Source organism: Trichoderma aggressivum, assembly GCF_033847375.1.
Source record: "Trichoderma aggressivum f. europaeum strain CBS 100526 chromosome Unknown scaffold_001, whole genome shotgun sequence".
Taxonomy (NCBI): Eukaryota; Fungi; Ascomycota; class Sordariomycetes; order Hypocreales; family Hypocreaceae; genus Trichoderma; species Trichoderma aggressivum.
Genome location: NW_026946367.1, coordinates 1,730,244 through 1,750,000, shown reverse-complemented (window position 1 = coordinate 1,750,000; position 19,757 = coordinate 1,730,244). Strand labels below are relative to the sequence as shown.

At 48.0% G+C, this 19,757-nt stretch overlaps 6 protein-coding genes across 6 annotated transcripts; 5 read left to right on the top strand and 1 right to left on the bottom strand.

Moving 5' to 3' along the window:
- Positions 1–39: 39 nt before the first annotated feature.
- Positions 40–9,024, top strand: Triagg1_498 (uncharacterized protein; the record flags this gene model as incomplete). The annotated part of the gene is made up of 1 exon (XM_062899986.1): positions 40–9,024. One exon carries the CDS (start codon positions 40–42, stop codon positions 9,022–9,024), a length of 8,985 nt encoding a protein of 2,994 aa, XP_062760848.1.
- A 985-nt stretch (positions 9,025–10,009) lies between these two features.
- Triagg1_497 (uncharacterized protein) lies at positions 10,010–10,830 on the top strand (the record flags this gene model as incomplete). The annotated part of the gene is made up of 3 exons (XM_062899975.1): positions 10,010–10,096; positions 10,147–10,252; positions 10,322–10,830. The coding sequence occupies 3 exons, from the start codon at positions 10,010–10,012 to the stop codon at positions 10,828–10,830; spliced, it is 702 nt and encodes a 233-aa protein (XP_062760847.1).
- A 1,050-nt stretch (positions 10,831–11,880) lies between these two features.
- Positions 11,881–12,556, bottom strand: Triagg1_496 (uncharacterized protein; the record flags this gene model as incomplete). Its single annotated transcript, XM_062899964.1, has 2 exons — positions 11,881–12,321; positions 12,383–12,556. 2 exons carry the CDS (start codon positions 12,554–12,556, stop codon positions 11,881–11,883), a joined length of 615 nt encoding a protein of 204 aa, XP_062760846.1.
- A 1,267-nt stretch (positions 12,557–13,823) lies between these two features.
- On the top strand, positions 13,824–14,465 carry Triagg1_495 (uncharacterized protein; the record flags this gene model as incomplete). The annotated part of the gene is made up of 1 exon (XM_062899953.1): positions 13,824–14,465. The coding sequence occupies one exon, from the start codon at positions 13,824–13,826 to the stop codon at positions 14,463–14,465; it is 642 nt and encodes a 213-aa protein (XP_062760845.1).
- A 532-nt stretch (positions 14,466–14,997) lies between these two features.
- Triagg1_494 (uncharacterized protein) lies at positions 14,998–15,441 on the top strand (the record flags this gene model as incomplete). Its single annotated transcript, XM_062899942.1, has 1 exon — positions 14,998–15,441. The coding sequence occupies one exon, from the start codon at positions 14,998–15,000 to the stop codon at positions 15,439–15,441; it is 444 nt and encodes a 147-aa protein (XP_062760844.1).
- An 823-nt stretch (positions 15,442–16,264) lies between these two features.
- Triagg1_493 (uncharacterized protein) lies at positions 16,265–18,969 on the top strand (the record flags this gene model as incomplete). Its single annotated transcript, XM_062899931.1, has 6 exons — positions 16,265–16,427; positions 16,493–16,567; positions 16,620–16,857; positions 16,913–17,065; positions 17,118–18,871; positions 18,923–18,969. 6 exons carry the CDS (start codon positions 16,265–16,267, stop codon positions 18,967–18,969), a joined length of 2,430 nt encoding a protein of 809 aa, XP_062760843.1.
- Positions 18,970–19,757: the final 788 nt, after the last annotated feature.

Here is a 19,757-nt window from a genome sequence, read left to right as displayed (position 1 = left end):
CCCCGTCAGCTAGGTAATTGATTGCGCGCCGCTGCAAACATGGCGCTTCTCAGTCCGACCTTCGCCCTCGGTATCTTCGTCCTCCTCTACCTCTCCTCCTTCGTCCTCTTCGCTGTTCTTCGAATCGTCACCGGCATCTCCATCCAGCGGATAGGCTACTTCTCCCTCCGGCGCCTTGCCTACTCACCCAGAGATGGCATCAAGATCGAGATTCGCGGCCTGGGCCTAAACATTCATCGTCCGACTTTTGCGCAACCCACGTGGTTGAGCATAGTTCTCAGCGACCTGACCGTGACCGCCGATATTAAGAAACTCGAAGAGCGGAAGCCTGCCACGGACGAGACACCACAAAGTGTGGATCGAAAGACTGATAATGCGGAGGAGGAGGAAATAGACCCGCTACTGGACCTGCCTCCTCCAGATCAAACCGAATCTAGATCCGAGGCCGAGACGTGGTCACGCCTCCAAAAGCTCAAAGAGAAGGTGAAAAAGTTGCACCACAGCGTGAAATGGCTGCGCTTGGTGGATGTCGTCGTGACCAACTCGGTCATCAACGTGGTCGATGTGGGCAGCCTTCAGGTTGGAAGCTTGACGCTTGCCGTGGATACGAGACACAAAATGGCTGATCGAGCTCGATTCTTCTTCCACCGATCCGATTCTTCAATGGAAAACGCTGAGGCCGAATGGATATTGACCGTCCGGAGTGTCTTTTTCGCCGTGGATGGCAAGGAATCCCTCCAGATCCTCGACCATGCATTGCTAAACGTGCACGGGTACCTGTATCCGTCACAGGAGGGCCTCCGAGATGCGACCGTTGCCTTGAAGCTCGGCAGGGTCCAGATTCCGTACGACGAGTTGCACCACTGTGCAACCAAGTTCAAGCTGTCTCGCAAGAAGACAAAGGTTGCCAGCTTGGATGACCCCGTGGACATCTTTGTTAGCAAAGTGCAAGATGGAACTCCCAGCAGCGCGAATGAGCACTTGATGAAGACTGTTTCAGACTCCAAGCAATTCTTCAGCTCCATCTTGCGAGGCATCAAAGAAGTTCAGTTTGCCGTTAGCTTTGTCGGCCTCGTCAAAAAGGTTGAGTCTGTCAACCCTTGTGCGAAACCCGTGCACCTCACTGCTTCCATGAAGGAAGTTGGCATCGACCTGCATCGCCTAGATCCAAAATCGCCCGCACATCGCATGTACTTCCCGTCCACGGACATCGCCCACGAAGCGCTGGTGGCTGCCCTCTCCATCTCGGTCGGCATGGACGATGGCCTCGGTAAACCGCAGCGGATTGTGTACATCCCCATGGCTACCACGACGGTCAGAACCACCTTGCCTTCCAAGACCATCCAGTTTTCTCAGGTGGATAGCTTTGAAGACAAGAATGCCAATATCTTGTTCGCCAACTCTGTCGTCACCTCCCCATCTATCGATCTTGATCCAAGACACCTGCCCCTCTTGATAGCAATGATGCGATCTAGACCAAAGCCTCCAAAGACGGAACAAAGGCAGCAGCAGGAATATCTCCTTTCCCGACTGCTTCCCAAGGCGAGTATTAAGTTTACTATGCACGAGCCTGTTCTCCGCATCAAGCTCAAGCCTCTCGGCAAGACAGAGGACCCAGATGATTACGGTCTCATCATTTCATCAATCTCATCTGTTGCTCTTGACGCTGAATCATCTCATTCACCGCTTGAAGACTTGCACTACTCTCTGGATGGAGCAATGCGGCTGCAATCCCACCACCTATACTATCAAGCTGTATCTGGCGAGAGGTTTGACTTGATAACAACTGAATCTTTCGACCTCAAGGTCCACTTGGCAGCCAACCCCGAAGTTTCTGTCGATGCCACGAGCAACATTCAGTCCTTCTCAGTCAGCATGGTACGGCCGGAAATCACAGATGGCGTTCGTCAGATTGTCCGCCAGCTACGTACCGATGTCGAGCCAACAAAGCGAGCCAAGCCCAAGTCAAGAAGGCATCCCAACTTCCTAAGATCGGTCCCTGAATGGCTTTTCCGTTATCAAATCACGGCAAATGATGTCAACATTGAGATTGCCGGTGTAGACGAACAAATATCCGATGATAGTAAAGGCATATCCCTGCATCTTGACGGCATGTCGGCCGAGTATCGTGCTCAAAGACTGGACGGCTTGCAGAGACGGATGCTCAGGAGACGAACTCACAGCCGATCCCTCACTCAGTCAGACTCTGATTTCGCCTCTACGAGTCCGACAAGGTCGAGAAAGAAGCCCCAGAATATCGGCGATGGTAGTCGTCTGGTGTTCAATGCCAGAGGTATTGAGGCTCAAATCATCGAAACCGCTGAGCAGCTTGAGCTGGAGCCTTTCATCAACGTGCCTCGCCTTGAATTTTCACTCTCTGCGTCAAGCGATAATCATGGCCCGCTGTTTCATATCCAGTCCTCGATTCGTTCCATCATGGTTCAGTATTCACTCTACCGACACTACGCTGTAGGTGTTGCTATGAAGACTGTGAGACAGGCCTTCATGAGAACCACTGGTGACGCGCCAAGGGCTTCACAGCAAGGTCCACCAAAGTCGGATCTTCTAGTCCCTCCCACCACCTCTGGATTCTCTTCTGCAGATTCGGCCTCTACAATCACAGACTCCGTAGTCATTGACGTGAAAGTAGCTTTGATTCAGGTGAAGGCGGAGTTACCACATGACCCCATGATAATGCTTCACATCTATAGTGTGGATGCCGGGCGTCAGAGGTGGTCTACGCCGTATCTGTCGTCTAAGCTAATACGCCTGTACGTTGCATCTCCACGCATGCGCAATATATGGTCGCGAATGGTTAGCATAAAAAATGGACGCCTTGACCTGCGAGAGTCCAAGCACAAGTCGAACCAGGGAGACTACAAGGAAGAGAAGCTTATCGACGTATCTGCTGAAGCGATCCGGATCGGCATTCCGCACGAGGTCGTTGTTCACCGTATTACCGATAACATTATCAACACGATTAAAGCAGTGCAGCAGCTGCAGCACCGCTTCAAAACGGGAACGAACGAGTACATCTTGGAGAAGAAGCCTGAAGGTCCCAAAACTGTTCCGAAAATATCCATTCGATCACGAAACTTCCTTTTCGAGATGGAGGATGGCGCATTCGAATGGAAGCTGGGCATGATTTATCGGGCAGGGCGTATGGAGCAGATACAGAGGGCTACCAGGGAAGAGGCATTCCGCATCAAGCTAAATCGGGTGCGGGAAGAGGAACTGAAGCGGGGGATTAATGGCAAGAATCGTTCTCGATCTGCTTTTCCTCGTGGGAGGACAGAAAACTCCTCATCTGCGTGGTTCCGTAGCCGAAGCTCCGATGCCACGAAGCAAGACGAACGGGGTCGCGAGGGTCGACACAGCGCCATGCCGAGATATAACCCTGAAAGCGAAACCCTGGGCATCAACGGAAATGCAAAAGTTTCAGTAGAGGAAGCGCGCCTCCATCTGGACATGTTCAATGCTCAGTCATGGAAAAAGAGGATTGATCGGGCTTATCAGGTATCTCGAGATGGTGTCAAAGAGTTGCGCGGCCTATTCTGGGGACAGAACGAGATGCCGAGCGACGTTGAAGAGACGGAAAACATCTTGGAGGTTGCTCCCAGACCGGCGTTGATGGCCACTTACATTTCCAATCTCCACATTGCCGTTGACAAGCCAACGTTCCCCCTTGAAGATCTCCCCGACTTCATTTACAAAGTCGGCAAAGGAATGCCCAAAGATATGCAATACAGCCTCTTGGTGCCGATGCATATCTCCGTCGATATGGGTGAAGCCCGCTGCTCGCTACGCGACTACCCTCTGCCACTGCTACACATCCCGGGGCTGAAAGCTGGGCAGTCTTCTAGACTGCAAGCTGTCTCTTTGAGAACGAACTTTGTTTTGGCCGAGGAGTTTAGAGGACTGGAGTCCTCACGGCGAGTTCCCGTGAACATCATCCCCCCCAAGAGCTCGGATCCGGGTGCATCTAAAGAGGGATGCTTTGCGATTGAAGTGAGGCGAACCATTGGCCCTGTCAAATCTTTCTCGGATGTCTACATGGACATCAACACAGCTCTTCCCACGAGGATTACATGGGGTCCCTGCTACCAACCAGCAATTCAGGACATGATGATGGTCGTTGAATCATTTACCAAGCCGCAGATCGATCCGTCTGAACGAGTTGGGTTTTGGGATAAACTTCGACTCAACTTCCATTCGCGCATCCATGTTGCCTGGAAAGAGGACGGCGATATGCATTTTGCCATGAAGGGCACACGCGATCCATACCAGGTAACTGGGCATGGTGCGGGCTTCATCATGTGCTGGCGAAACGACATTAAATGGAATATCAATGCAGAGGATAACCCCAAGAGATTCATGACTGTGGATAGTGGCGAATACATTCTTGCCATTCCGGACTACAGCATGCAGGTGCGGGAAGCTGCCCGACTTCGAGATGATGATAGTAGTCGACTTGCGGATGACCATTTAAGATGCGGTCCGGCTCAGTTTAAGAAAGTCGTCATGAAGCTGTCCGGCAGAGTGCAATGGCTCGCTGGCCTCGTATTTGAGCGTGCAATTGAGGACGGCAGACGAAGTTTTGACTTCAAACCTCACTACGAGGTTGTTCTCAAGAACCCGCTCTTTGCTGAGCCCGATGAGAATGGATGCCCTTATGATGCTATGCGCGGGTTCAGGAGCCGTCACATTCACTTGTCAATTGCGGTGCGTGCACCGGCTGATCGCGAATGGATGTCGCAGAGCCTTGAACCCTCGCGGAGTTACAACACGATCCATCTTACTCCTCGCTTCTTCACGCACTTCTTCGCTTGGTGGGGACTCTTCAGCGGACCCATGTCGCTTCCTATTCGGCAGGGTAGCCTATTCCCTGGGAGAGAAAAGAATAGCAAGAAATTCGGGAGACACTTGGCGACTGTCAAGTACAACCTCCTGTTTGCTCCGCTGTTCCTGAGTCACATTTACAAGCACAAAGATGCCGAGGACTACTCCGAGAACGCCGTTTCTGCAACTGGCCTGAAAGTTCGGTTTGATAGCTTCATGCTTGATCTTCATCAGCGTCGAGAAGAGTTCGACACCATTGCCAAGACCAAGAATTCGCCCAGTCGAATCACTGGAATCAAGCTCCATGCAGCACACTTGGACTTGGCGTGCGCGGATATTCGAGCCGTCTCTGCCAGTTTGTATGGCACCACGACGGAGGCCATCAAGAAGGGATCAATTTCACATCTCACCCTCGATCAGGATGAGAAGCCGGATGTATCTCGCTTCACAATCCCCGACGGAGATTATAGCTGGATCGATATGGACGATTTTGTCGAGTTGGATTGGATTCTACCCACCGAAGCTCATCCAGAGACCCAGATTCTGCCTCTTGCTTATATCCCTCGATTAACTTACTTCCGTCAAACCGACATTGGGGGTATAATTGCCGGAGATCCTACGAGAACAAGCCCATTTGGAAACGAGCCCACACATTTTTGTACCATGAGTGAAGAAAACGACCCAAAGAGTGTACAGGCGCATCTAATCAAAGAGCGTCTAGCTCAACTTGATGAACAGATCCGGGCACACATCCGGCATGTGGGCGAGGCTGAGTTGAAAGTGATACGTACTGATTCCAAGGACCACGAGATTCTGGAAGACTTTGATACCCTTCGTCAGCATTCCAATGTACTTCGGGACAAGAGGGCATTCCTTGAGACTATGCTGGAGCGAATGAACGCCGGAGCATCGACCAACGGCCATGCGTCAAGCGGAGCGGCCAGCACGCATCGATCTGAAGGCTCCGTGGATTCACCGAGTGATCACATGGACATGCCCTCCATACCCTCCAATGCTGAGTTTGAAAGCGAGTTTGAGAACCGCTTCGTGATTCACAATATGCAGCTGAAATGGAACAACCTGTTGCGTAACATTGTGCTGCGATATGTCCACCAGAGTAGCCAACGACGTGGCTTTATATACTACCTATCCAGACCAGCAGTGAAATTCATTCTGGACATGGTAGACGAGCAGACAAAGGCTAGGATGGGGAAAGACATGAACTCAGAGCCGGCATCGGCTGCCAACGGGACTCCCACGTCTCCAGATACTCCAACTCATGAAAAAGACGCCGCAACAGACCTCGAAGACCGAATTAAAGGCATCTTGGCGGATGGGCGGAAATTCTCGACGAGCACAGGCTTTGCTCTCAATGCCAATGGCGTTGTGGAAGGCTCCCTTGAAGATTTGGAGAGTGGTATATCAGACGAATTCAACCCGCAATGCAGTTATCATGTGCGGCTTATCGCGCCGCAAATTCAGCTACAGAGCGAAAAGAACAAGAAGCACGTTGTTTTGGTTACTTCAAAAGGAATGGAACTGAAAGTGGTGGAAGTCATGGACAAGTCGCGAATTGCGGACCAAGTCAGCGGCCTTGTTCAACGCCGATTCCTGGTCAACATGGACAGCACTCAGTTCTTCGTCACGCATCAGAAATGGTTCCTCACCAACCTGGTATCCATGTATGCGGGCAGCAAGTATGGCACGCCCACGGGTTCCTCGTGGCCGCCATGGGTGCCTATGGAGGTCATGTTTGACTTCCGCACCGACCCATTCGGCTTCAAGCGTGTTGTGCAGAAAACTTCAGCCATGCTTCGGTATGACAAGTACAACAATCTGCGTCTCAAGTATAACGACGAAGTTGGTGGTGAAAACACAGACGAAACCGCCGAAGAGCCCACGGAGAAACGTGTGGATAACCTCTGGGTGGAATTCCCGCAAGCTCGCGCTCTCTGTAACTCATCGCAGTATTACGCGGTGTATGTCATCGTGCTTGATCTGCTCATGTACAGCGAGCCCCTCGAAAAGACGAGGAATGAGCGCTTGGAGAAGATTATACTCGGGTCTGACTTTAGTGACCTGAGCGGTATTCCAGAGATGGTGATGAAACTGCAGGACCGCATCAGGCAGATGGAGGAAATCAAATCGCATTTCCAGATTTACTCCCTGCATTTGGACAAGAAGGGGTGGGAAGATCGCTTGGCCCTGGAGCGTGACCTGGCCGCTTCTGAGGATGAACTTTTCTTCATGATGAAGGCCATCATGAGTTCGCAGAGACGACTCGAAAAGAACAATACACGCTCTGACGCGCTGTTGAAATGGAGCATCTCTGTGAGAGACATTGTCTGGCACCTCATGCAGGATTCGAATGAGCCGCTGGTTGAACTTCAACTTAAGAATTTAGAGTACGACCGCACCGATCACTCGGATGGCTCCCATATGAATCTGGTTCGCGTTGGAAAGCTGCTTGGCCTGAACCTTTTGCCGGACGCGACATACCCGGAGATAATAACTCCATATCACGAAGGCGAGAGGCCAGGTACTCGGTACGGCGACGGCGATTCCGACATGATTCGGGTCTACTGGTACATGTTAGAGGCCATAGCAGGTATCCCCGTTATGGACCAGTTCGAGATAGAGTTATTTCCCATCAAGATTCAACTGGAACGCGAAGTCGGTAAACGCTTGTTCGAATATATCTTCCCCGGTATGGATATGGAGCAGGCAGAAGATGAGTCCAAGACGAATCCTTCCATTGTGGTTCGACGCGATTCGAATGAGGCGGATGAAGAAGGAAACGCGTCCCCCAAGAGCACAATCAGCAGGACCGGTACGCCAAGCTTGGATACTTCATTCTCAACCCGTCCGGGTTCGCTCGAGCTGCGTCTTAAGCCGACACTATCATCCGGCGTCGCAGAGGAAAGAACTTCGAAGAAGACCCTGGGCGTTAACAACGGCGAGGGCGGCGGCCATTTCAGACTTTTCCGTTCAGGCACTTCACGAACACTGGGCAAGAAGTCTTCGATTGAGTCTTTGCGACCATTGACGGCGACTCCACGACCCGGTGTTGTTGGTCGGTCTTCAACTGGATTTTCTTCCAGAGACAGCCGGGATTCGGATTCAAAGAAGTCTACACGCTTCGGCTTACGAAGCAGGCATAACACCGACGACAAGCAAATGTCTGATGATCTCACCAAGATGATTGAGCGAGCCAACAACTACATAACGTTTGCGCATATCAAGATACCGTCCGTTGTGCTGTGTCTCAGCTACAAGGGCAAAGACCAACGCAACTTTGAAGACGTTCACAACTTTGTGTTCCGCCTGCCTCTCATTGAGTGGCAGAACAAGACTTGGTCAAACTTGGATCTCGCTTTGGCGCTGAAGAAGGCCGTCGTGAGAGCTCTGATTTCACATACCGGTGCTATTATTGGAAACAAGTTCTCAAAGCACAAGCCCAACGCAGAGCAGCGGAATAGGCTAAGAGAACTTGCAAGCAGCTCTGCTCTCATTTCACCAATGTCTTCTAGCCTGTCGCAGAATTACACACCCAGCATTCACGATAGCGATGACTCGGCAAGTATGTACGGTACGTCGCCGATAGACTACTCACGTTCGCCTCCGCGGTCTACTCGCAGCAGCATTCGCAGTGGCATTCCGGCTCCGCGATCTGCAAGTCGCAGCAGCAGCATCACCAGCAGTAGGTCTCATTTGACAAGTGCCTCTGCTCAAAATATTCCCCAGGTCCCATCGTACCTGACAATGACGCCCCCAACGCCGGTAGACGCTACCGGCAGGGGTGATGGCCACAGCAGCCTGGCCATTGAGCTTCTCAGGCCGTCCTCCAGCCAGGGAGTAGGATCCCATCGCCATGCTATGAGGACCTTGTCCGGCGGCAGCGAATCAAGACCCTCTACCAGCGCTGGACATGTCGATATGACTGACCGCAAAAAGAATCCTGGGCCCACCAGTGTTAGCAGCGGAGGGTTTGGTCTGAGGGACAAGCTTACCGCTTTTACGCAGAGGATGAGCCACCGAGAACCTGCTGCAGTGCAGACTGACGAGCCTGAGGAAATGAATGAGGAAGAGGCTGCTGCTTCTCCAACGTCGGAACACATGCATCATGAAGCACTGAGAAATAAGAGGCTAAGCTGGTCTCAGTCACGATCCAAGACGACTGGTTGAACGGCTTTAGGGTTATATCTGTACGCCCTGTCTACTGTCTTACCTTTTTGCTTTACCCAAAGCATGTTACAGTTGTAATTTTAATACCAATGGCCACGCCGCTACCTATGCTTCTGGGGTATACGTACATATACTCGATATATGGGGAGAACACACCTATTGTCTACATATTGTTTGCAGCACTCTTCTGTTATGGATTTGCTTTTTACTGTTTTATTCTGTCAAAACACAAAACTGGTGTTGGAGCATATCAAACCGGAGGGCCGGGGCGAAAATTCTATGGGTTACAGAAAAAGGAGGGGAGGGAAGAAGATGGGTGGGATTAGCGTTTCATTCTTTTTTTCTTAATCTTTTACTTGTTGATTGTTTGTTTAATGGCGTATGAGAGAGGTTGGATTGGCGGAGCGTTGTGTTTGTATATATATATATGGTCGATATATATATGTGAGATTGCAGATGATGGTGATTTAAAGGACACTTGAAGGATTGTATTATTGTGTGAGATATTACAATGTTTAGTCTTAATTGTGATGGTTGCTGTTCATGGCAGTATCTGTAGTTACATCGTACATGATGTTGATGGTCCCATTCGATATGCTGATCTTGCGGGTCACTGTTTTTGCTTCATCAGATCGGCGGCCATATCTTAGGTTATGATATTCGACAGATTGAGCCGCTTTAGTGCTTAATTTGCGAGGTAACTATAAAAGGCAATGATACAAACATACAGTGCGTACATTTTGTAAGATGTGGAACGACGAGCTGTGGAACGACGGACGTGGTGTGATATCACCATGCGCTAAATCGCGGACTATAAATATGGATGATGGTTCGTCAACGTCATGAACGCCCTTCCTCCAGCTTTTTTCAGTGATCTGTATATATAGACAAGATTCAGTTCCCAATTGCACTAGCAGGTTGGGTTGAATCAACCTTTTGCATTCCATAATCACAGCTCGGCATTCTATTGGACTCGACACCGAAAATGGGTTCGGAAGCACACGACAAAGCTCCGGGTGATCTTTTGCCTAAAGAAGACACTGTGCTTTCGAGTGCGGCATCCTTTACACAGGTGAATTCAATGACATTTTTGCGTGAATGATGTTTTGACTAGAGAAATAGGACTTTAAGCCGGTTAAGCAAATATGTGCACATCTTAACGCCTTCCACGCTTATGCAAATGACCCTATGCGGTCTGTCGAAACGAATCACTATTGCAGCCAGTTGGGTGCGTAGTAACCTCGTGGATATTAATTGATGAGATAAGGATACATGTACTCATACTGACTGATGATAGATGATGAGGTTCGTCAATGTATATTATACGACTCTCCAGAACCCAACGCACGGATCATAGGCATAGAGTACATGATCACAGCAAACCGTTATGAATCTCTACCCGCTGATGAGCGCCGTCTATGGCATTCCCACGTATACGAGGTGAAATCGGGAATGCTGGTGATGCCTAACCGCATGGTGCCGAAAGCAGCGTGGGAATTAGCAGAGAAGCGGGAGATGGAAAAGATCATCACGCTGTACGGGAAAGCGTACCATCTGTGGCAGACGGATAGGGGGGATGAGCTTCCGCTGGGGGAGCCGCAGCTCATGATGAGTTATACGAGTGATGGGCATTTGGACTTTGGGAGGGTGGAGGAGCGGGACGAGAGGTTTGGGACAAATTATAGGGAAAAGAGGGAGGCGAGGAAGAGTATTGCTTCTCCGAAGATTCATGGAGATGCTGATTCGTGTTGGCATGCTTGGAGGGAGAGGGGGAATAAAACGCCGCCGAGTTATAACCAGAAGTGATGACGGGAAGATGAGAAATTTGAACTTGGCGAATACTTGGAATTGTTGGTTGTATTTGATAACACGGACGTTGTAATATTAAACTGTCCGACGGTGTTGAAACAGAGTCCATAATCCTGCTCTGTAGTCTAACCAACCGAAATGACATAATGGGTGGCGAACATGATCAGTACGTTGAATTATTCAACCAAGGGACAAATAAAGTCTTATCTATGTTTGATGTCATTAAGTTGACTATGACTGGGAGAGTGTTGACCTGAACCACTCCCACTGTTGGTGGTATAGCGATGAGGAATATCACGTATAAGTGAACAATTGTCTCAAGAATGCCGTCGTCATTTCCAAGAAATAATGAAATTACTATTTTATTTAGCTAGACACACTAGAACAAGTGCATTTTCGCTGAAGGCATCTAGTTTTCTACTTTGACTTTCTACTTTGACCGTCAAAATGTATATAAGGCTCATTACAACCCCAGATCGAAGTAAGGAACTGGGGGCTTTCACTGTACTGCTACCCCCGCCCCCCCTTCATGATTATTGATCGATCTACAACAACATGAAGTCAACTACGAATGCTTCCTTGACGACATGGCAGCATTGATGCGATTTAGACAGCTGCAACTGAGGGTTACAACTTGACATCTCCTACAGGCTGCTGCGAGCGAAGACGCCGGGAAACGAACCGTAATAGATTTCGGATTGGTATTAGGTATGTGGAAGCCGATGTTTCCTTGTTTATGCAGATTCTGACAAAAAATCCAAGAAAAAATCAGAATACAAAGATTACACATAGACATACATTTACACAACTAGACTGAGACGTCTCGATTTAAGACAGCGCAGCTAGAGCAGCATAGTGCGGGCGCTTCAGTGCACAACAAAATGCGATACATTTATAGACGGTATAGAAACGCTTGGGAAGTATATAAAGTCATTGTATGGACTTGTAGCTATCATTATAAATCGTGATGCTGTATTAAAATGCCAATATGCTTGGTCATTGCGATGAGTGATTGCAGAAGAGTCAGAGCTATAGAACACTATGCACTCATGATTCTTTGTTGAAAAGTCGTGTTACTGCCTTTAGTGCTTCACTCTGCACTTCATCCAGCGACGGCACTACGCTGATAATCGTAGCATCGTATTCATCGATCCTCGGGCGCTCTAGCACATCGAATTGGCTGTGAACAAGATTCGCCTTTGCGAAATGGTTTTGTCTAGCCTCTGTTCTCCGGTGCAGCTCAGACTCGGGCGCGTCTAAAAAGAAGAAATGTACGAGCGAATACCCAGCTCGTTGACAGCTTTCTCTCAGGACGTCCCTGTGGGCTCGCTTCAGAGCAGAGCATGTGATTATCATGTGGTGGTGCTGGGACGGCTGCTTGTTGTATGATGACGCTTGCTCATTGATTGCCTCAAGCCACCCCTGGCGATCTGAATCTGTCAAAGCTTCTCCTTTATGCATTTTGTCGATGTTGGCTTTAGGATGGAGCTGTTGATGGCGTCAGCCTCATGTTTCTGGTCATTTAAAAGTCAATTCATGAAACACGCACATCATCGCCTTCTAAGAAGCGAGCGTTTAATTTTGAGGCGAGAAATTTCGCAACTGAACTTTTGCCCGATCCAGTAGGCCCTGAGACGAACAAGATCCATGACTCATCGTTGTCCACGCTTCGAGGACCATCTTCATGGTCGATTATGGACGACGTGTTGGCGCTGGCAAGCATTGGGGAAGCAGCCGTGAATCGCTGGAGTAGTATAATATAATTCTGCAGAATAACGGATGAATAAAACACCGCTTCGTTGTGTCCAGGGACAAAAATGTATAAAGAATGTTATGCGGATTCACACTGGGCAGTCATCTCACCGTAGACCTGCTTACATCTCGCAAAGATACATTTCAGGAAATAAATGGTAATAAGTGAGTGGGAATATTCCATTAGTCTGAGCTCTTCCAACCCCATGATGCTTTGCTTTACATCGCTATACGTAGGTATGGCGTAGATGTTGAGATTCATATTGCTCAACGTGACGTCAAGATTTGATCTTCATGAAGGAAAATAGTTGGCATGTGAGATTACAGCATTTCGACATTTTGTTCCACTCTTCGAGTATTAACCAATATTATGGATTCCGACGGTAAAAATCCCGTCCAAGTGCCTTTATCCTCAGCAAGTGCACGTTTTTTTCTCTTGGATACAGAAAGCGTGGAATTTACTGCTTCACCTTCACGGGCTTGTCGGGCTTAAGGGTAGCAACCAAAGAGTAGCTGATCTGCCTTTGTAGTCTAATGAAAAGAGGCTGTACCCACCCACACCCTTCCTTGAGGCAGCTCCTGATCGATTTCTCACATTTTGCCATAAGTTAAATGGTGGCTTCAGATGGCTGGACCGGATTGGCTCAGGGGGCTTTCTAGCATGGCTCAATCATGACGAAATCTACGCCTCAACCCGTCGCCACTTGCGCTCTTGTCAGAGGCAATCTTAAGAATGATCTCTCAGAGTTGAAATGTTCTGCCTGATGTGTTTATTGGACTCAATGATTTATCTGGGATATTATGTTTCAACTATTTACCCATAGGCTCATGGGTGATCCTTTATAGCTAGCAAATGTTAGTATCATAAATGCGATGGATTGGTGGATGAAAGCCGCAGCCAGTGCGTCAGATTCTTCGTAGAATGCAGCCTCACGCAAAAGGAATGTTTGAACGTGCGGACACGAAAGACACTAACACATCAATATCGCCTCCATTCGTATCGAGAGTGCGTGGCGTATGGAATGTAAGATCCGCGAATCAGGGGCGCCATGTTAATAGTATATTGGCAACCCTTCCAATTACAAGAAGATCGAAGACACGCCGATATATAAAAGAAGGAACAACACGCGACAGCTCTCATGCTTACGAGCGCCATCGTATCAATTCCTAGACTTGTGTTAAATAATAAACGGTACACAACTATATAAGTCATATAAACCTAATCTGCCTCAACACGAATGGAAGACTGGGAGCTGCCTCTGGCTACAGGAAATCATGCTCAGCAGGCCACTGGGCAGATAAATCCAGATTTCAGCTTAAATATGCCAGCTCACCTCAACACTCGCGAGAGATATAGATACAGCGAACAGAGAAGAATGGCAGATCCTGTCGACTCATATCTAGGCCAGCAATGCGTGCCTGCAAAGAGCGAGCTCTCTGAGCCAACCGATCCTTACTCATTTGGTACGGGAACAGCATATATGCTAGATGCAGATTTGTATAAAAAGATAAAAGCTGAACAATGGGCAGAGAACCTGTACTGGGAGCAACCTAGCTGTGACAACGATGTGCCGAACAATCCATTGTGGTCACCAACACCAACGCCACGGCTAGATACGTTTATCGCCCAGACTGCTGCTCCAGATACTTCTACAATGGAACAGAGAGCGAATGACGAGAAGAGTGGCGCACAAGCTTCGGAGACAGATAAACGCAATAGCAGAAGACGAAAGAGAAACACATCTATTGATCATACGGCGATAGATGACAAAGAACGAAGGCGGATAGAGCATATAGTCAAGAATCTGGAGATCTTTGAAACCCAGCAAAAGATGTATGGGCGGCAGCAGCTAAAGGCAATTGAGGATGGGGTTGCCTAGCTTGTGTAATTCTCGAAATGGGTGTTCAATGGGTACTAATTTAAGAACATTCGCAAGTAACGGTACCAGCAAATGCAAGTGACGATATATTAACGACTGTAAAGCTCTATACTTATTTTAATACTCAGCATGGGAATGTTTTCAAGCCATTGAAGTGAAAGAATGTTCACGGAGTGGCAATTAGAGCGCTTTTGATGAAGGGCCAATACGCTGTGAAAAAGTAGAGTAGACATCAATAGCTGTAACGCTGCCTGTATGCTTTATCCCTTCGATGAATCAATGCCGGAAATCGTTCACGTCAGTGGTGAATCACTATAACATAATTCATTCTCTGTCAAACTTTCATTTTCGCCTATGCGTCATCGAGGACGGTTATTTACATCACACTCTGACTAATGAACTTTCTATAATGATCAACATAACATATTATATATGCTCCTAAAATCACAAATATGCGATCTAAGTGACTCTTTATCATCATTTTCCCGATTATTCATTCTCCTAGCAAAAATCACCATCACACTACTACAAGATGTCTAGACAGAGACTCGCAATGACAACAATCGCCGGTGTAGGCATGATTAGTGTCATTTATTATGCCACACGGAAAAACGAATCAGCAGCGAATAATGCGCAGCTAAGGAGAAACCAGGCTCAAGATATCCGTGAACTCGGGTTGGGAAGCGCAGGCGTTGGGGGCAACAGAATGACCGGCGGCCCAAGCAATTCAGCAGCACCTTCGGGATCCGAAAGAGATCCTCAGCGTGACCAGGTCCAGCTGCCCACTGGCGGTGTTGGTGGCGGCGAAGCCTCAAGTAAGTCGGATCATTTCAGATTGCATAGTTCGATCTTGGGTGGTGGAGGCAAAGCAACTGCAAGTCGGCAGGATCACGAAGGATATCATGACACGAGAGGCATTAGCAAGATGGGCTCCGAAATTCCATCAAAGCGAGGGCCTGCAGATGCTTCAAACTAGTTGGCCGGTCGCAAAAAGTTGTCCTGTATCAATCAACGGTACCTGGGTGAACGCCTTTTGTTTGTATGTCATCGGCTTTTAAATCTTTTGGTTGGGTATCTTTGTGATTCTTGCATAGCATGGTAAATGGCTCCTGTATACGAGATCTATATGCCATTTTGTACCAAATCGGTATATCAAAGGATTATTTGCAAATAGATGATTTTCAATCCTTGTTGTTGTCCAGTTGTCTGCATACATGGAGTATTTCTTGGACCCAATCAGCCACTGGTGATAGTATGCGGATATAGTGCTGCAGATCAGCAAGTAATGATGATCTCAAGGGCCACGTCATGATCACCAAAATGCAACAAATACTTTGGCATGAATTCAGCTATACCGTAGACAATGAATAGAAAGCCAAATAAGACGAAACTTTTTATAAAGATAGCACAGCCGAATTGTTCAATTGGGAGGCAGATGCTGGGCTTCATATGAATATGCTTCCTTTTTGCTTCTCAGAACATTGCGCAGAATCCTGCTACCCTTGAACCAATGGCGACGGTATTGGATGAGCGATGATTTGGATGACGTCCGCTCAACGTCATGAAATCGCTAATGGATAAGAAGAGCCAAGATGTTCTGACAGAGCAATGTCGCCATCATTTGGTGATTTAAATCGTTTAATCAACTATGCAGGCATCTCCACAGCAGGCCCGAAATAGACAAAGTGTGCCAGTTTTCCAGCAGTGATATGAAGACCAACATCGTCGCCAGATTGTCAATACCTCCAGTCTCTTCTAAACAACCGAAAAAAGCATATTGCTGCGTAAAGTAAACCAACATGGCTGGAGAAGTTATCGACCGACCGAACCCTCCGCCTTTGCCCAGCCAATTCCCGGCTTCAACAGAAGATTTGGCCGTAAAGCCGACAAAAGCACCATTAAACAGCCATGACTTGTGCTCACTGAGAGAGTTCCAACGGGCGGCGTGCTATATCGCCAGTGGTACGTGCTTTGGAGAGCTTCTCAGAACGCACGCCGCTATACGCGTATTGCTAACAGCCCAGCAGCTATGATATTCCTCAAAGACAATGTTCTTCTAGAACGTGACCTTCGGCTGGAAGATGTGAAGCCGAGGCTCTTAGGTAAACATATTCCTGCTCTTCTAACTGTACGAAACTGACTTGCCATATCAAGGGCATTGGGGAACGTGTCCCGGGCTCGTGCTCATCTGGTCACATTTGAACCTTCTCATTCGCGATAGTTCCGTGGACATGCTATTCGTTATTGGACCCGGCCATGGGGCCCCTGCTGCATTGGCTTGCCTGTGGCTTGAAGGCTCACTAGGACGATTCTATCCAGACAAATACCCAACCAATGGGGAAGGACTGCATAATCTAATTACAAAGTTCTCTACTCCTGGAGGGTTTCCGAGGTATATCATCCGGCGACGCATATAAAGCTATTGACTAATACTAACATGCCTAAAGTCATATTAATCCGGAAACTCCAGGTTGTATCCACGAGGGTGGTGAGCTAGGATATGCACTGTCGGTATCATTTGGCGCTGTGATGGATAATCCAGACCTAATCGTTACCTGTGTTGTTGGTGATGGTGAGGCCGAGACTGGCCCTACAGCAGCGTATGCACAAGACATATTGTATATGTTCTTCCCTTTTACTAACAGATACTAGAGCATGGCATTCCATCAAATACCTGGACCCAGCAGAATCTGGGGCAGTTATCCCTATTCTTCACGTTAACGGATTTAAAATTAGTGAACGGACCATATTTGGGTGCATGGACAACAAAGAGCTGATCCTGTTATTTTCAGGTTACGGCTATCAGGTGTGTATTGTGGAAGACCTGGATCTTATAGATGTCGAATTACACACAGCGTTGTTCTGGGCCTTGTCAGAAGTCAAGAAAATCCAGGAAGCTGCGAGAAGAGGCAGTCCTATTACGAAACCTCGTTGGCCGATGATTATCCTCCGGACTCCCAAAGGATGGACAGGACCTCGAACAGTTGACAATGAGATTATTGAAGGCTCATTTCGGGCACATCAGGTCCCGGTGGCCAAGGCCAACGAGAGCGAGAATCACCTTCAGATCTTGCAGGATTGGTTGAAGAGTTACGAGGTGCATCAGTTGCTGGCAGATGGGAAACCTTCGAAAGATGTCCTGGATATTCTGCCACCAGAAGAAGAGAAGAGACTTGGTCAGCTTAAAGCTGTGTACGATTGCTATCGAGGCCTCGATTTGCCGGATTGGGAACCCCATGCAGTCGAGGAATTTGGCCAAGCTAGCAGCATGCAACAATCGGGCGAGTTTCTCGACAACGTGGCAAGGAAGAATATGAAGACGTTTCGCATCTTCTCACCCGATGAACTAGAAAGCAACAAACTCAGCGCCGTGTTGGATCATTCGGGACGAAACTTCCAATGGGACCAATATTCTCGTGCCCAAGGCGGCCGTGTCATTGAGATATTGTCTGAGCATTGTTGTCAAGGGTTCCTTCAAGGGTATACCTTGACGGGGAGAACTGCCATTTTCCCAAGCTACGAGTCATTCCTGGGAATCATCCACACCATGATGATTCAATATGCCAAGTTCTCCAAGATAAGCCGCAAGCTGTCATGGAGAGGAGACCTAAGCTCCATCAACTACATTGAAACCAGTACATGGGCGCGACAAGAACACAACGGCTTTTCACATCAAAATCCTTCCTTCATCGGCGCAGTCTTGAACTTGAAGGCCGAAACAGCAAGAGTCTACTTACCCCCCGATGCGAATTGCTTCCTCAGCACCTTGCACCACTGCCTCAAGTCTAAAAACTATGTGAACCTGATGATTGGGTCTAAACAGCCTACTCCAGTTTATCTTTCCACCGAGGACGCAATGCAGCACTGCAAGCGAGGCATCTCAATATGGAAATTCGCAAGCACGTATGACGGCGAAGACCCAGACGTAGTTCTTGTTGGAATTGGCGTCGAAGTGACATTTGAGGTCATCAAAGCTGCGGAACTTTTGGCTAAGCTGGTACCGGAGCTGCGTGTCAGAGTCATCAACGTTACCGACCTTTTGGTCTTACCTCACGAATCTCACCACCCACATGCTCTCCAGCCAAAGGACTTTGAAGAACTATTCACACTGGATAAACCCGTGTGTTTCAACTACCATAGCTACGCGACAGAATTACAGGGGCTTCTCTTTGGGCGCCCAGCGTTGCATCGCATGACAGTTGAGGGCTACAAGGAGGAGGGCAGCACTACGACACCTTTTGACATGATGCTTGTGAACAACGTAAGCCGCTTCCATGTGGCTTCAAGGGCATTGAATGCTTCAGCTATACATAACGACGCCGTTCATGAAAAATTATCGGGCCTGTTGTCAAGCATTAACGAAGAAATGGCAAGAGTACAGGAGTATATTGGAGAATTTGGAAAAGGTAAGTTTACATTGAATCAAGCCATATATACTAAGCTAACACTATAATTAGATCCAGATGATATTTACGAGCTGAATATCGCGAAGTCGGAGGCGTAAAGGCGCAGCCATTACACCGCCAAAGGCACATCTCGTTGTATAGGATCTGAAAGGTCCATATACTGCTATAGACATCCTATTAACCTTCTATGCCAAGAGTTTTATAGCGATCACCACAATTAATGCGTATTTATTCATCTACATGCTGTAGTGCCTCTGGATTGTGTGCGACTTCATGTCCATGTTGATCCGTGAATACCACCTGCATCTGGTCAGCATGTTTGCAGTACGAATTAAAAGTATTGGGATTAGCCGCTCGCGCTAGGTACCTTTGGTGGGCGTTTCACGTTTGCAGATTTTGCTTCTTCTTCCGTGTATACAACATTTTCTACTTCTCCTCGTCGTTTTCCGCCTCGAATTGGAGTCCAGACTTCGTCGCCTTCTTTGATTGGCTTGCCTTCCTTGTCTTGTACATTCGGTGCCATGATAGTAGTTTAAGAATAAGAGATCGGTTCTATACCCGAAGATGAAAAAGTAAATGCTCATTTAGTACATTGGATACGTGCTCTTTATCTTGTTGAAAGGAAGTTGGACAGGTATGATGTAAGATTATTGTCATAGTGATTTTACATGCGTATCAATACTGAAGCTGGAGTGAGCAGCTAGTGTATGGCCAATTACGTCACCAGATTGTTAATGAAATAATTTTTCTAATAATTCAACGATGTTCCTTGAGAGTTTATGGATCGTATGGAAATAGCTGGGGCGTTGAATGATTTGATCAAAGACACCTGTCAAGGCATCCCTTTTTAGTTCCCTCACCTAGAAACTGAAGCCCAAACAAAAAG